This window comes from Pogona vitticeps, chromosome 1 (genome assembly GCF_051106095.1).
Source record: "Pogona vitticeps strain Pit_001003342236 chromosome 1, PviZW2.1, whole genome shotgun sequence".
NCBI lineage: Eukaryota > Metazoa > Chordata > Lepidosauria > Squamata > Agamidae > Pogona > Pogona vitticeps.
Genome location: NC_135783.1, coordinates 253,288,213 through 253,304,165, shown reverse-complemented (window position 1 = coordinate 253,304,165; position 15,953 = coordinate 253,288,213). Strand labels below are relative to the sequence as shown.

The 15,953-nt window shown below is 41.7% G+C and overlaps 1 protein-coding gene across 1 annotated transcript in view; it reads right to left on the bottom strand.

Annotated features, from left to right (window-relative positions):
• Positions 1-15,953, bottom strand: part of CRACR2B (calcium release activated channel regulator 2B) — a 49,290-nt gene that overhangs the window by 11,013 nt on the left and 22,324 nt on the right. Inside the window, exons 6-10 of the mRNA XM_072985621.2 lie at positions 14,469-14,559; positions 14,200-14,292; positions 11,753-11,940; positions 10,089-10,160; positions 9,314-9,368 (exon numbers count right to left, since the gene is read on the bottom strand). Of these exons, the coding sequence (XP_072841722.2) occupies positions 9,314-9,368; positions 10,089-10,160; positions 11,753-11,940; positions 14,200-14,292; positions 14,469-14,559 (499 nt within the window). The remainder of the gene's footprint in view (positions 1-9,313; positions 9,369-10,088; positions 10,161-11,752; positions 11,941-14,199; positions 14,293-14,468; positions 14,560-15,953) is intronic.

Sequence of the window (15,953 nt, the reverse complement as noted above, 5' to 3'; positions counted from 1 at the left end):
CCTCTCAGACAGACTCATAGCTCCATCTCAAAGCATTTGTTAAAATGCAGCCCTGTCTTAAAACATCTGTTAAAATAATCAGCTAAAATGGAGACAACACACAGAAAAGGAACATGCTTTATCCAGTGGAGTATGAGCACAAAGACAGATCACAGATTCTAGCCAGCTTTTATTGGCTCACTGTAATTTTGACATTTAAATAAATGATAAAGAAACAAACATAGTAGTGCAGTAATAGAATACAGAAACATAACAATATGATTAACAAAGGACATGATATTTTATTGTAGATGTCTGGGTCACAGGCTCACATTCTAACAACAATAGAATGTCTTCAGCATTCTCACATTGCAAAGCCTATAACAAACACATACCAGGTCCAGAGACAGAGGTAACAGGATTCCACAATGAGTGGGATGTACGTGGAGATGGATCCAATACTTCACTGAATCATCCATGTCAACCTCAGTTGACTTAACTAGGGAGCACAATAGGTTAGAGGCAAGGTCTCCTGGGGAAGCTAGGGGAATCAACTTCCTCTACAATCACAGACACAACCATTTATCTGAAATCTGAGTTTTTGGTAACAAATATTTTCCCCGAAAATCCTCATCGGTGAGAAGGTTGAGAAAATACCAGCTCATGCTAGTTTGTAAATCATGAAGTTATTCCTGATAATTTACTTTATAACTCCCCACATGTGAAGGCCAGTGTGGTGTAGTGCAGAGGTCCCCAACCTTGGGCCTCCAGATGTTCTTGGACTACAACTCCCAGAAGCTTTCACCACCACATCTGCTGGCCAGGATTTCTGGGAGTTGAAGTCCAAGAACATCTGGAGGCCCAAGGTTGGGGACCACTGGTGTAGTGCATAGAGTGTCAGACTACGACTCGAGAGATCCAGGTTCAAATCTCCACTTGGCAATTCAAACTCACTATAGCACCTTATGGTGCTGGCACAATGGCAGTAGTAAAATTAATCCTTAAGCATCTCACATACCTTGAAAACCCTATTAGGATCGCCATTTAAAGCACATGTGACTTGACAGTACGTAAGAGCATGTGGGATTACCATTAAAGGAGCAGAAATGACCAGATCACATGGATTACACTCCCTGCAAACTCTTTAAAGAATGTAAGGGGAGAATTAGCTGGAATAATAATTATTTTGAAACCTGACTCTCCTTTACAACATTGACCCTACAAAAAAATCTGTTTCTGAACATGATAGCAATACAACACACACACACCCAAAAAATAAACAATTTTTTTGTTTATTTAAAAAACAAATTTTCCCAGGAAAATAAACAAATTCTATTTTTTATTTATTTAAAATATTTTACCCCACTTTTTCTCCTTAAAAAGGACTCAAGGTAGTTTACATCATTAAAAGACAGTATAAATAATAACAAATAAGATTTTTATACTACAATTTTAAATGTTGGAATTTCAAAATTAATTTAAAGATTGTTGCCGTAGCAACCTAGTATTTTTCCATATATACGACTATACTTTTGTCTAAAATCTTTATACTAAAAATTGAGGGTTGTCTTATGCATGGAAGTAAGCTGAGGAGAGAACAAAAACAAGTGGAGGGGAAGCAGGGATCAAAGCGATTCTGCAGAGCTTTTATCCCTTTCCCCCTACACTTCCTAACCCCCACTTAGATTTCTTAATTTTGGATTAGAAAAGTGGGGGTCGTCTTATACATGGGGGTGTCTTATACACGGAAAAATATGGTATGTTGAACACTGGAGGGAGTGTTTATTTGTTTGCTTTTTAACATTCTGGGCCCTTTGTAGGAAGAATCTGTGGGCACAATGGCAGGACAGAGCTGTGACATTTTGCTATCTGAGATGAAGAACAAAGGGGTGCCCACTCCCCAGTCTAAGTACAGACACCAGACAACTGAATCTTACTTTGCCACTGGCAGTGGATGGCATTTCCCATCAAATGTAGTTTAGCAGATTAGTTTATGGGATTTAAGACAGGTTTTGTGCCATATACAGAAGGGAAATGAAAATTAATGAAAAACAGCTAGAAAGCTAGAAACTCCACCCCATCCCCACCCCATATACACCGCATCTGTCACTAGAGGTGGTTGCCTCACTCTGCCTAACGGTAGGACAGGCCTTGCACAATGGGACCTCTACCTCCACCATCACCTAATCCATCAAATGTTGCAAAATAATTCTTTTTAGGTGGGGTTAGACAGCTTCATGACATAACAATCAAAAGGCACTGAGCACTTTGTTTTCTCTCCTTCACAGATTTTTTTAAGGTAAGTGTGTAGGGTGGGGAACATGGAAAGAATAGTGAAGAAATATGTGAGAATTAAAACTGTAAGGCAATGTTATCTTAATTGTCTTTGAAAAATTCCACAAATGAGGCAGGATAATGGCACCAAAAAGTCTTATCTAGCAACACACACTCACTATTTCATGTTAAATTTCCATTATATCTTTCAGTGTTAAAGGAAGGATCCTCTCTGTGGATTGTAGCAGCCCCCTTAAGATTATGATGGGCCCCTAGACTGAGAAAAGTAGGATGACAAAAATTGGCCACCAAGGCGTCAATCTTCTACCGATTTCTCATGGATGTCTGGAGAACCATGTATACACTCAGACTGTGAAAGGAGAAGCCAGACCAGGAAATGTGGCTAGAAAGGTCCCAGAGTATCACAATGCAACCACTATGCTTCCTGCACCCTTCCCTGCAGATTGGCCCTCCACTTTGCTCTAGTAGGCTGGAGTCCAGTTTCACCCCAAAGCATTGAGAAGAAAGAAGGTAGATGATCAGGGAGGAACAGAATATGCAGTGAAAGCCTTTGACTGTGTGGACCACAACAAACTATGGCAAGTTCTTAAAGAAATGGGAGTGCCTGACCACTTTATCTGTCTCCTGAAAAACCTATATGTGGGACAGGAAGCAACAGTCAGAACTGGTCATGGAACAACTGAGTGGTTCAAAATTGGGAAAGGAGTACGGCAAGGCTGTATACTGTCCCCCATCTTATTTAACTTATATGCAGAATACATCATGCGGAAGGCTGGACTGGAAGAAACCCAAGCCGGAATTAAGATTGCCGGAAGAAATATCAACAACCTCCGATATGCAGATGATACCACTCTGATGGCAGAAAGTGAGGAGGAATTAAAGAACCTTGTAATGAGAGTGAAAGAGGAAAGTGCAAAAAACGGTCTGAAACTCAACATCAAAAAAACTAAGATCATGGCCACCGGTCCCATCACCTCCTGGGAAATAGAAGGGGAAGATATGGAGGCAGTGTCAAATTTTATCTTCCTGGGCTCCATGATCACTGCAGATGGAGACAGCAGCCCTGAAATTAAAAGACGCCTTCTTCTTGGGAGGAAAGCGATGACAAATCTTGACAGCATCTTGAAAAGCAGAGACATCACCTTGCCAACAAAAGTCCGAATAGTCAAAGCTATGGTTTTTCCTGTCATGATGTATGGAAGTGAGAGCTGGACCATAAAGAAAGCAGACCGCCGAAGAATTGATGCCTTTGAATTGTGGTGCTGGAGGAGGCTCTTGAGAATCCCCTGGACTGCAAGGAGAACAAACCTATCAGTTCTAAAGGAAATCAACCCTGAGTGCTCACTGGAAGGACAGATCCTGAAGCTGAGGCTCCAGTACTTTGGCCATCTCATGAGAAGAAAAGAGTCCTTGGAAAAAACCTTGATGTTAGGAAGGTGTGATGGCAAGAGGAGAAGGGGACGACCGAGGATGAGATGGCTGGACAGTGTCTGCGAAGCAACCAACATGAACCTGACACAACTCTGGGAGGCAGTAGAAGACAGGAGGGCCTGGCGTGCTCTGGTCCATGGGGTCACGAAGAGTCGGACACGACTAAACGACTAAACACACACACACACGACGTGCAACCTCATCTGCTGCATTGGAGCTCTTAACCAAGTTAACTAAATTTTTCCATGTCAAATTGTATGGTCCTGTGCTAATCCTGCGATTCTACAGCCAGCAGTTCAAGGCCTTGCACAATGAAATATAGGAAAGTTTAGGTTTCTCGTCTTTTTTCAAGACATGTTGCTAGAAACAGCTATAAGGAAACTGGAGCAGGCCTTGGGAACTGGGGAAAGAGAGGTGAATTCTTTCCCATATGTCTGTCACCAATCTCCCACAAAGCTGCTGTTTACCTATTAGCAGAAACAGACCCTGCAGCTTGTGTCTGCTGATTCAGAAGTCCCACCGTGGCCAACAGTGCTTGCTTCCAGGTAATTCTTCAGAGGATAGCAACTTGTGTTATAGGTAAGTTGCACTCTCCTCTCACCCAACGCTATAGTCCTGGGACAACGTGCTCCTCCTCCCCATGACTTTAAAAAAACAATTTAAATATGAAAAATCCAGACCAAACTCTCCAACATTTCATCCCACTCAATCCTCCTGTCCACAGTGTATCATTCAACGGACGAACATGATTTTGTTTTTAATTAAAAGGTTGCAATCTCTGGGCCATACACTTAAAATAGGTTTTGTATACTGTACTTAAAATGCTTGCAACAGTTTCTGCAATAGCTTCAACAAGCCTGTAGCTTTTAAAATAAAGCTACAGGCAAGAACATAATAGGTATTTCCAACAAAATGACAGTCAAACTAGTAAACCATGCACATCTATTGTTCTGTTATTATACCACAAGAGAAATGAGATCAAAAATGGCTACCAGACAGGACTCTTTGGCTAACAAGCAACACAGCTGGAAATCTGCTACCGTGAGAGATATTTGACAAGTTATACACCAAAAGGCTCACCAGTGCTGTATCCAAATAATGTATGCCAGGAAACATCCATTAAAATACAATAAAAGTGACCAGCACACTTTTCCGCCATTCTCTTATATATCCAGGGTTGAATTAAAGAAAAAAAAAATTAATGATAACACTGCACATTTTAGAGGAGCAGCAACATACCAGAAAAGAACATTCACCCCTACTCTGTCATAAGATACATCTGGTCAGTTCAGTGCAGAGGTGGGAAGCTACTGCTTTTGCATACAGCTCCCTGAATCACTGGCGGACACTGGGAGCTATAGTTCCGAACATGTAATAATGGGCTCAAGCTACAGAAAGCCAGACTTGGGCAGAATATCAGGGAAAACATCCTAGCTGTTAGAGCAGTACAGCAATGGAACCAATTACTATGGGAAGTGGTTACCACTTCACTGCTAGAGGCATTCAAGAGAAAGTAAAACAACTGTCTTGTCAGATCTGCTTTGATTTGGATTCCTCCATTGAACAGGGAGTTGGACCCAATGGCCTTATAGCCCCCTTCCAAATCCATTATTCTATGATTCTATATCTTTGCTAAGCTCTGGTTCACTTCAGCTCAGATGACTACTGGACTGTAGGTGGTGGACATATTGATGCACTCCCTTTTTTAAATGGGTACAAAGATCTCTGTTCTTATTTGCAGAAGTTTAGAAGAGCGTACAGATGCTTGTCATGGGGGTAAGTTTGGAAGAGCTATCTAGTGCTGTCAACTGCTTTAAAGAGCTGCAGAAATAGAGGCAAAAGACTCATGCGCCAGCATTGCAATCTTGGAAAAGAGAGAGAGAGTGAAAGAAACATAAATGTTTTTAGACAGAGGCTTTTGTGAATCACAGGTGTGTTGCTGCACCAGCAGACATTTCTTCCTTCTTTACTTCCTGTTTAATGCGGCTGGAACAACTTTCAGGCACTTTTCTTTACCAAGTAGCATCATCAACTGTACATTATCCATTTCCTTCTTCACCGAACATACTTTCTATGTATTCTTTTTGTGAAAGTATCCTTGTATATCACATGATGACACAATCAGGTGTCAATAGGATGTGTGTTGATAGGCAAAGAGGTGTACAGATATATAGGTTGAGATAAACCAGTTGTTGTCATCTTGATTTTTCACCTTTCTGACTTGGCTTCCTGCTCTTGTGTACTTCAGCTAGAGATATCATAATGTTTTAACATTTATTTGCAATGGTCAATATAGCCATTTCTTCCATGCGGCTGGAGTTCCTACAGGAAAGTACCTATGGGGGGGGGGCTTCAGTTACTGTAGCAAAAACAACCATGTCTTTTGGAAGACAGCTCAGCTTAAAACACATACACACATACACATTGTGGCTGCATCCAGCTCACGAAATAAAAGGTTAAGCTCATTTAGGGCAGATTCTATGCACATGTATCATTTATTTACTATAAAAACATTTGTACCGCGTCTCTTCCGGGATCAAGGAAGCATCCAACTGCAAATACACAAGGCAGTAAAATTGGTGCAAACAAAAATAAAAGAGATACTAAAATGGGCTGCATCTTAAGGAAATTAGTTATGTTAGTTTGATTGAAATCAATAAAACTTAAACTACTCGTGACATATCTAATTTAAGTCCCACTGATTTCAACAGCCAATGATAACCATGCAAGTGGTTCTATCCTTTGCCAGGTTGTTCATGGCGTGACTGATTCTGCAGCTACAACAGGATCAGTTACATGATGGTGATCTGACAGCAATTTCTGACTATGAAAGGCTTCTTCTCCCCACATCCCAAAGCTCCCAAAGGCTTCCTGAGGGCAAAATGAGCCCTAGGAGCCTCAGAACCTGGAAGGGGAGGATAAAGGTAAAGGTAAAGGTTCCCCTTGACATTCTTAGTCCAGTCGTGTCCAACTTTAGGGGGCAGTGTTCATCCTGTTTTTAAGCCGTAGAGCCAGCGCTTGTCCAAAGACAGTTTCCATTGTCACGTGGCCAGCGTGACTAGGGAACGCTGTTTTACCTTCCCACCAAGGTGGTACCTATTTATCTACTCGCATTTTCATGCTTTCAAACTGCTAGGTTGGCGAGGAGCTGGGACAAAGCAACAGGAGCTCATTCCATCGCGTGGATTCGATCTTACGACTGCTGGGCTTCTGACCCTGCAGCACAGGGGAGGATAAGAAGCTTTTAATTAACTTCAATTATATCTGGTGCCTAGATCAAGTTTATGACTGTGTAAATTTACAAAACAGGATTTTGCCCAATGAATCAACTATAAGGAGGACAAATACTGGGTTTAGCTCATTAATTAGCCACCAAAACTAAAAGTTATTGACAGCTGCCACTGGATTACTGAAGAATAGCTGCTAGAGGAGCTGATCCCCAGTCTAAGACCATTGACAGTAAACGTCCTACTCCTTCCAAAGTTCTCTTTGCCATACCTCATGTAATTGTGTGCACAAATGAGCACTTCACAAAATGAAGAGAGCAGCAGCTGGGCTGAAGTGGCGGCGAGGGGGGGAGGAGAGTGGATAACAAGGTGTTGCCAAGCACTTCCAAGAACTGTTGCCCTTCTTCATTCTCTCTCTATTTTCCTCTGGGCCATTCCAGCGTAACCGTTTTCGGTTTAACCCATGAGCAAGGACAAAGAGGGAGCATGTGACAGTATCACCATTTTCTAAGGATCATTACATTGATTTGGGAGTAGGTTACTGAAGCTCACATGTGCATGATTCTATTCATCCCTTGTCTGGGCATGCCCTGATTTAAGCTCACAAGAACTGTGGATAAATCCAACTGTAGTTGTACCTAAATTAGACCTATTGAAATGAATGGGACATCCCAATTTCCTAGTCTCAGCTTAAAACTCCACTGATTTCAGCAGGTCTATTTTAGGAACCTTGGATTTAATGTTTTGGCACCCGTTTTGAATGGGCAGATGATTACAGTGCCCTGGCAGGCTATGATCACATGGAAAAATCCCAAAAGCAGAAAAAGAGACAGCTTGCAATCTATATTTACTATAGGAACAACATTTGGGCACTTGCTGTTTTCAACCAGAACTCTTAGAATCCCCTTTGGGACACTCTGAAAGTTATAGCAAATAAAGGGGGGGGAATCAAATAAACAAAAGTAAAATGTTCAAGCTGTGTATGGGAAGGTTACACATTTGTCTCCCCTCACTGAAGTTTATCTGGAGATGCATTCACAGGCTTTGTAATCACAGAATTGAGGAGTGGTACATTCAAATATACAAAGGATTGCTCCATCACACAGTCACACATAAAACAATACATTACGTTGGAAATATCCTTTCATACACACAAAAATGCTTACTTTGCAGCTCGAATAAATCACCAAGTTTCCACAAGATGCTTGAAGCTTGTTCTTATACAGAGTAACAGACTAGAACTCTTAGTTTTTTTAAAAAAAGCAGTTCCTTGCTTTTATATTTTATTATTGTTCTTCATTCATGAGCCAGGCTAATCAGCAGCAAGAAGCATATCCTTCAGTGGAAACAAAGATGTCTCCTTTTGGCTCACCTTCACATTTTGGGCACATTTTTATACAGTACTGGACTCTACTACACAGTACATTTTACAGACATTACATCTTATTGCCTAGTCCACCTTGTACATGCCTACGTATTTGTTGTTAAGGGGAGGTGAATCCCATTGCAGGCATAGGTCCAAGAAAGAGACAGACAGGGATAATTTTATTTTTGAAATGGTGGGCTAAGTGATAGTGGAAACCCAAAGTATATCCACAAGCAGAGCTAGCCCAAAACATTTCTGATGCCAGTCACAACACTGTGCCCCAAAGCTGGTATGATTGGTAGTAGAATCTCACTTCAGCACTAATGATGGGACAGCATCTTCCTCTGCATCTGAAGACAGAAGGGGGCCACTGGAGAGGGCGTAGGACCTGCCAAGTGACACACATAGATCTGCCCTCCAACACCTTGTTGAATTCTTTCTCCCATTAAGCACCTGCAACCTGGAAGGACTCCCTGCTGACAGGCTGCTATGGGGAAAGAACTGGAAGGCACAACTGGTGTCCACAGGCCAGTTTGAGGCATGGGCCTTGCAGAAATGGGTTCTTGCGGAGGTAGGGATAGGAGGAAAAAGAATACCACACAGCATTCCCAGAGCTAAATGACCACAATGCAGCTTTGAGCACTGAGATCCAAATAAGCTTCCTCTGTATGCCATCCCTAGCGCATGAGGCTTCAAATGTGGCAAAGAGTCTCCCTGCCCTCCAGGCCCAAGGAATGAACAGTTACTGACTCTTTCCTGTACAGTCCTCAGGAGCAGGCAACCTCTAGTAGCTCCCTGTAATGGCCTGCTTCCTCTCAGTTTAGAGATACCTACAGAGGTGGGGTTTTTTTTTCTCAGTCAGAGATACAAAACATGTCCATGAGCAGGAACTAAGCAACACAAGACACCTGAGTCAATGTCCCCCATGGAAATGAAATGACCCCAGGTGATGGCAGCAACAGCAGCAAGCAAAGGAGAAGTGACTGGGAATTAGGATTTTCTTTCTCAGACTAACCAGCTTCTTGGCTTCAAAGGCATCTCGCTCATCTCGCAGCTTCTTGTTCATCTCCCTGTTCGAGAGGAAAACGAAACACAGATAAGTAATTTGTGGCAGTCACCTTAAACATTTTAATGACAAATTCCACAGTTAAGAAGTATTTCTTTTTCTCAGACCTGAATCGTCCACCATTCACCCTCAGCTTCTGGTATTAATAAAAAGGAGAAAAGCTTCTCTATGTCAGCTTTCCTCATATCATGCATTATTTCCGATACATTGTACCACTACCGTAATTTTTACCCAACTTTAAAGATAAACAGCCCCAAACATGGTAACTTTTCCTTGTAGGAGAATTACTGTACAAGTTGCTTCCTTGTTTTTATTGCCCTTCTCATATTCAGACTGAGACTGCAGCATTGCAGAGTGAAGATTTAACTGTTTCTCACTGTCTCACTCCCCTCTCCCCGAGGTTAAACCCCTGCTTTCAAAGATACTATTTGTTCTGCTGGGAAGGAAAAAAAATAGGTTTTCCTAAGAAAAAGCATGGGGGGAGGTGTCGCCCCAGCATCATACTTTCAATTCAAAGCCACACAGTTCAGCCCCACCCTCCCTTTTTTTTTCTTTTTCTCTTTTTGTGGGAAATTCAATTGCAGGTCTGTTGCTACCTAGTATTGTATCTAATTGTCCCCAAACTGAACTAACATCTGGGCTTCCTTATTCCGATATCTACCTCACTAAACAAACAAACATATCCTCACAGACATCGAAAGAATCTTGCAGATGGTCTCCTCACCTGAGCAGTTCCAGTTGTCGCAAGAGGCTTTGTTTTTCTTTTTGCATGTTTTTAGAGACTCGAAATACATCCCTGGGTTAACAGGAAGAAAGGAGGAAATCGTAGAAAATTAAGGATGATATGTTTGTCCTTTGAAAATACTGATAATATGACCAAAGTGCTAAATCTCCTGGCACCAATGGGGTCTGGGGTCTTGTCTAAATAAATTAACAAGTTTTAGGGGCAGATTCTGATATTAAGGGCAGATTTTGGTCCTACTTTGCAGTGGCCTAATACAAGATCTCTTTCGCTATTTACTGAAACACTGTTCAGAGCTTGGAACAGTTATTACTTGTTTGACAACCTCTCTAAGAATCTTCTGCCAAAATGCCTACTAGTCACAGTGCATGACAATTTTGTATAGCACATATATTTGTTTACTGGTTTGCTTGCATGTTAAGCGCCTGGGCCCATTAATTGTATGTGGGATGTGTTATGACAGTTGGGAAGTGTACAAGAATGTTTTTGAATGAAACTGCAAGCTGATTGGGCTTGAGGTTCCCAGCTAAAGAGATTCTGATAAAATTGGCACCCTGAAAACTTTTTCTTGTATTTTATTCTCTGTTCACTGAACCCACTTTTTGCTTCATGTTTTTATTTTATTTTTAATTTTTTTGCATTTGCATTTGCTTTATAAACCTTCCTAATTATTTTATAAACAGAAACCATAAGGAGTAATACCATGTACATTGCTGGCCAGTGCTAAGACACATGGTTTGTGTAATATCAATAAAGGAAATAAGGCTGTTTCACCAAAAGCATTCACACTTTCACAAGGGCTGTGTGAAGTAAACCTTTAGCTCGGGCACAGTTCTAACAGAAGTGTAAAAGAAAACACTGGTTCTTTGCCTTGGTAGGTGACAGGAACAATCCAACTTGGTCTAGGGGCTTAACTAGCAGTTAAGGTACATGAGCTCTACATGGTCGCAGGGAGCTACATTACAAAAAAGTAACTTTTTCATGCTCTAGCTGTTATTATATAAACCGTTAGGGCTAAATGTCTATTTATGACTGAAGACAGGTTTTGGCTAACCCAGTACAAAAAAACAAACAAACTATCCAAGGTTTTTTTTCTTTCTTGTACTCTATCCAAGAAAGCAAATTTCAGGATTAATTGAACTGTAGCTGTGACTTGTTTCAAACGCTGTCATACACTTTTGAACCATTAACCTGGTTGATGGCTTTTGAGATACGGTAAACACTTGGCATTTCCAGCACTGTTTTGCTCCAGGACTGCTATGGACTGTAGGTTTTGACAATTCAAGAGTTTTAAATTCAAGTGCTGCAGTGCTTACTATCCAAGCCAATTTCTTCAGCGCCTTTTAGAGAATATAACTTGAACAGATTTTCATTACTAGTGGTAGGAAAATGTATTACTCCCTGTGCAACCATTAGATTGTGACAAAGAAAGAAAAACAGCAAAGGCTCTAACTCAGGAACTCTCATAAGCTGCTGGAAGATACTTGTGCTTACAGACTGTATCCATTTGCGGCAGCCACAGGTCACAGCAATTACTTCCCACATTTCAGGATACACACCCATTTAAGTCACTGGCATAAACCAGCTCTGTGCCACAATACAGTGATGCTTCTGACTGCAGGTTCTCCAGCCCCACCCTAACATGCCTGTCCTTCTGCTCCTGCTCCTGCTGGGCTGCTTTCTGTAGCTGCTGCAGGTGACTTCGGGCTATCTCCAGCTCCCACTTGCTTCTCTCCAGCTGGTCCAGGAGATTTTCATTCACAATCCGGAGCCTCTCATTTTGTACCCGCATCTCCAGCTGCTCAGATGTCTGGGACTGTAACTGATGTTCCAGCTAGAATATGTATGTGTGGTGTGGAAGAGGTTGAGAGAGAGAAAAAATTATAATTAAAATCAATAGCACAAAGAGGTCACAAACCATAATCGTAATGCAGCCTCAAGCTGTGTTGAGGGAGAATAAACATTATTAAAAGTAAAAGTATTTAAAAAAACGAGAAGAAGCTCCCAGAGGGGACACAGAAAAACACCTCTTTTACAGAGACAAGGCAAGTTATCAGTGTAGCACACTGTGTCTTACAGGACACAGAAATTCCCAAATACAGAGTTCTTTCTTCAGATAAGCCAGCAGGCGTCGTTTCAAGCTTAGAGCCAACCAGAGCCATCAGTCCTTTGAAGTGAACATAGGAGCAAACACCCACCTCAACTGGAAGTTTTCTTTTGAAGCTAGGAGAGCCATAGCAGACTTCTTCCAGCAAAACAACATAATACAGTATCTAGAAACACATGAGATATAACTACCACAATTCTAGTGGACTAGTTGCAGATCTTAGAACATTACTTTTTAGAAGTAATCAGTTACACTTATAGTTCCAAGACCTCCCAAATATTTAATTGCCATTATACCTAAACATGGTTAAAACAGTGTTTTGCTGTCCCATTGCTTAATGTAGTTAGGTTGTAATAAGAGTAGGCCCATTTGAATCAATGGCACTCATGGAGGAGTTGACTTACCAAATCTCCACTGATAAGCAAACCATGATTTTAAACTAGTTACTGCCATGCTCTGAAATCATTGCCTTTTGAATAATCTTCTCCAACCTGGAGGTCTCCAGATGTTTCCACCATAACTCCTGTCACATCCTGTCACCTCCCAACAGTTTGACTGGGGAACTAAGACTGAGACCAGGAATAGCTCAGGGGTATCAAATAAATTCATAATTTAAGGGTTTCATCATTCTCAAGTCAGAAGTGGATGAAAGAATCCCTCTTCTCCTCCCGCCCTCAGCAATGAAGAAGAGTTAAGAGTATAAGGAAAACTCAGTCATGAATTGAGAAAACTCTCCATATAGATTGCTTAATCTCCTCTCTGATGTTTTACCCTAACATAAATGCCCTTTAACTTTTGAACAACCCTGAGCAAATACTGACTTAAGAGTGAGCCAGGCAACACTGATAAAGCAAAGGGCATTGCTTTATCTCTCCTTGCGTTCTTTTGGGAGGATGTAACCCTGAGATAATGAGATGTATAAACAGAAGCTGAGAGGCTTCTCTTTCAGGATAGCAATGGACCCACCTGGCTGGAACTAAAACATTGAGAGTGCTGTTGGAAATATTCTTAACTTATGAGTTTGGAGGTTAAATCAGGACATTAGGCATGTTTAATTCAAAAGAAGCTTCGCAGATAAATCTTCAAACCTTGAAGGAGCCTGACACAGCACAGTACAGGAACATTTTAAGAAACTTGCTGCATCCAATCTGTACAGAAGAGTCAGAAGCACGATGCCATGCAGACGCTTAATTCTCAGGAAGCCAGTGAACAATCAGGAGTTTATAGTTACAGGCATCTCCAACCCAGGGCAAGGAACCTCTCAGAGCAATTATTTGCTACCCACACAATAAAAATCTTTCCTTGTGGGCGATCTACAGTTCTTGGCCTCATCTTAAAAGCTTTCTGCAAGAGATTAGTTCATATCTCTAGGAACAGTGCTCTGTCCTTCCCTTGCTAACTGGCTGGATAGAGAGTTGATGGAGGAGTTCTGCTTATTTGTGGATTGCTGTCCCCAACCACTGGTGGTATGTACTTCCCTCAGAGATTACTTTGAAGGAACATAATCTTCAGAAGATTAAAGCGGTCCTAGCTCTGACCTAACAGCTCATGCCCACTCCTCTGGTGCCTGTACAATGGAAAGAACAAAGAAACCTCTTGCCATCCCCTGAAGCAGTTCATCTATGGGTTATGGTCAGCCAGCTGAACGGGATCCAGATGGGCAGATGGGCACAGTGCCCATCTGCATCAGCTGTGCACACAAGGACCCCTCCTCTGTATGTGGACTCATTTCCCCTGTGGGGCTCAAGCCAACATCTTACTGCAGCATAGGGTAAAGTCTAGAGCCCTCCAGCTGCTGCTGGACCACAGCTCCTATCGGTCCTAGCCAGCACAGTCCATGGTGAAGGATTACGGAAGCAGCTGTCCTAAAACACCTGGAGGGCCACACTTTGGCCACCTGTGGCTTTTAGTATTGATAGCTCTCCCCTCACTGAAAGGGATAAATCTACTTGCAAGTGAGAGGTACAAAGATCAGCCCCAAATCACCTTTTTCTGATGGTAGAGCAATTTCTCAAATTCTTGTTCTTTGCTCCGGAGCTCTTTCTGAAGCAGGCTGCTCTTGTCATGCCTCACTGATTCCTGCAAAAAGCAGATGAATGGGTTTTATGTTCTTCCTCCGGGGTCTTCAAAGCAGCAAGTCCCCAGGATTTTGGAAACTTTGCAGGAGTAATCCAGGATGTGGCTCAATGATTCAGTAATTGAGCTGTAAGTGACCTCCTCAAGATCCCCATTCCTGAGTGTGAAGGAAAGTTTACCTGGCAGAGCAGCTGTTCCCTTTCAGCTTTAATTTGTTGCTCCATTTCTTCATAAAGGCACCTGATTTCTCTGTCATGGTCTGCCTCCCTCCTGGAAGCACAGAGCAAAGAGAACAGGGAGTGAAAAATACATGTAGAAAGAGTAAGGAAAAGATGCGTAGGGAAAGCAAAAGGAAAGAAAAACCTCCCTCTTTCAATATAGCAGAGTCCTATGGTGCCTTGAAGACCACCACATTTTAATTCACATAAGCTTTTGTGGTGTATAACTTATTTCATTAAATGCATGAAGTGTAGCTTCATACTATTTGAATTTCTCTCTCCATACAGCTCCCACCTACCTACTAAGCTAAAAATTAGTTAAGCTAAACAAGCAGTGTGCAATCCACCTAAATTTAAGTGTTCATATTTTTGATGCCATAACCTTTCTGTTGTTTTTGCTAACATGTATTCATTCATTCATTCATTCATTCACACACACACACACACACACACACAGCTCATGTGGCAGCCAAAGCCACTCTGGGTGGTTTACAACAACTAGACAGAACAACAAATAACAAAATAAAACAACATCAATACATTAAGAAGCTCAAATCAAATAACATAAAATGCATAGCTACAATACTGAAAAAAATACATGCATCACAACTACCATGAAGTATGTCTTCAGAAACACTAGCAGATATAGCAATTTACTGGCACTACAAAACACCAGCAGGGTTCAAACAACTGCTACATAGAGAGCATTTTTGGAAAAGTAACTCATTGATAGCAGCTATTAGTGTGCATAATATTGTTTCAGGACAGACTTTAAGCAACCTTCCCATAAGTATAGCATTTTAAAGAATATGATCATATATACAATACCCATAATGTAATAGGCTCAATCTACTTTGTCTGCAAATAAATTGTGTCAGTTTCCATTTGGCTCCATTTCAAGTTCAATATTGAAAAACTTGACATGGGAACACCATTTCTGAATGAATGTTAACATTTTAATCTATAGTCTTTCACCAAAAAGTTAACTAATCAATGTTGATGTCAGTTCCAAAAGGCCATACCTTAATCCAACAATTCCTTTACTGTAGCAATCTTCTGTTACCTCCCATACTTACCACAAGGAAACAAGGGAAAGATGGTAAGTAGAGATGGGGCTATTCGTATTTGCATACGAATACAAATATCCCCTCACAGGTGCAGATAAGGAGGGTTCCCGCCACTGCCGTGAGCTCCATGGTCCCTTCTTATTGCTCCAGAGCTCGTGGGGGATTAGCCACTCTTTGACGTGGCAGAGAGGCTCGTCATCCCGCCTCCTGCCAGGAGTGGCTAATCCATCGCGAGCAACGGAGTGATAGGAAGGGACTGCGCAGCTCACGGCAGTGGCGGAACGGTGAGTGGTCATTCTGGCCCCAGGAGGCCAAACCCTCGCTGTCTGCACCTGTGAGGGATATTTGTATACGGATACCCCCATCTCTAATGGTAAGT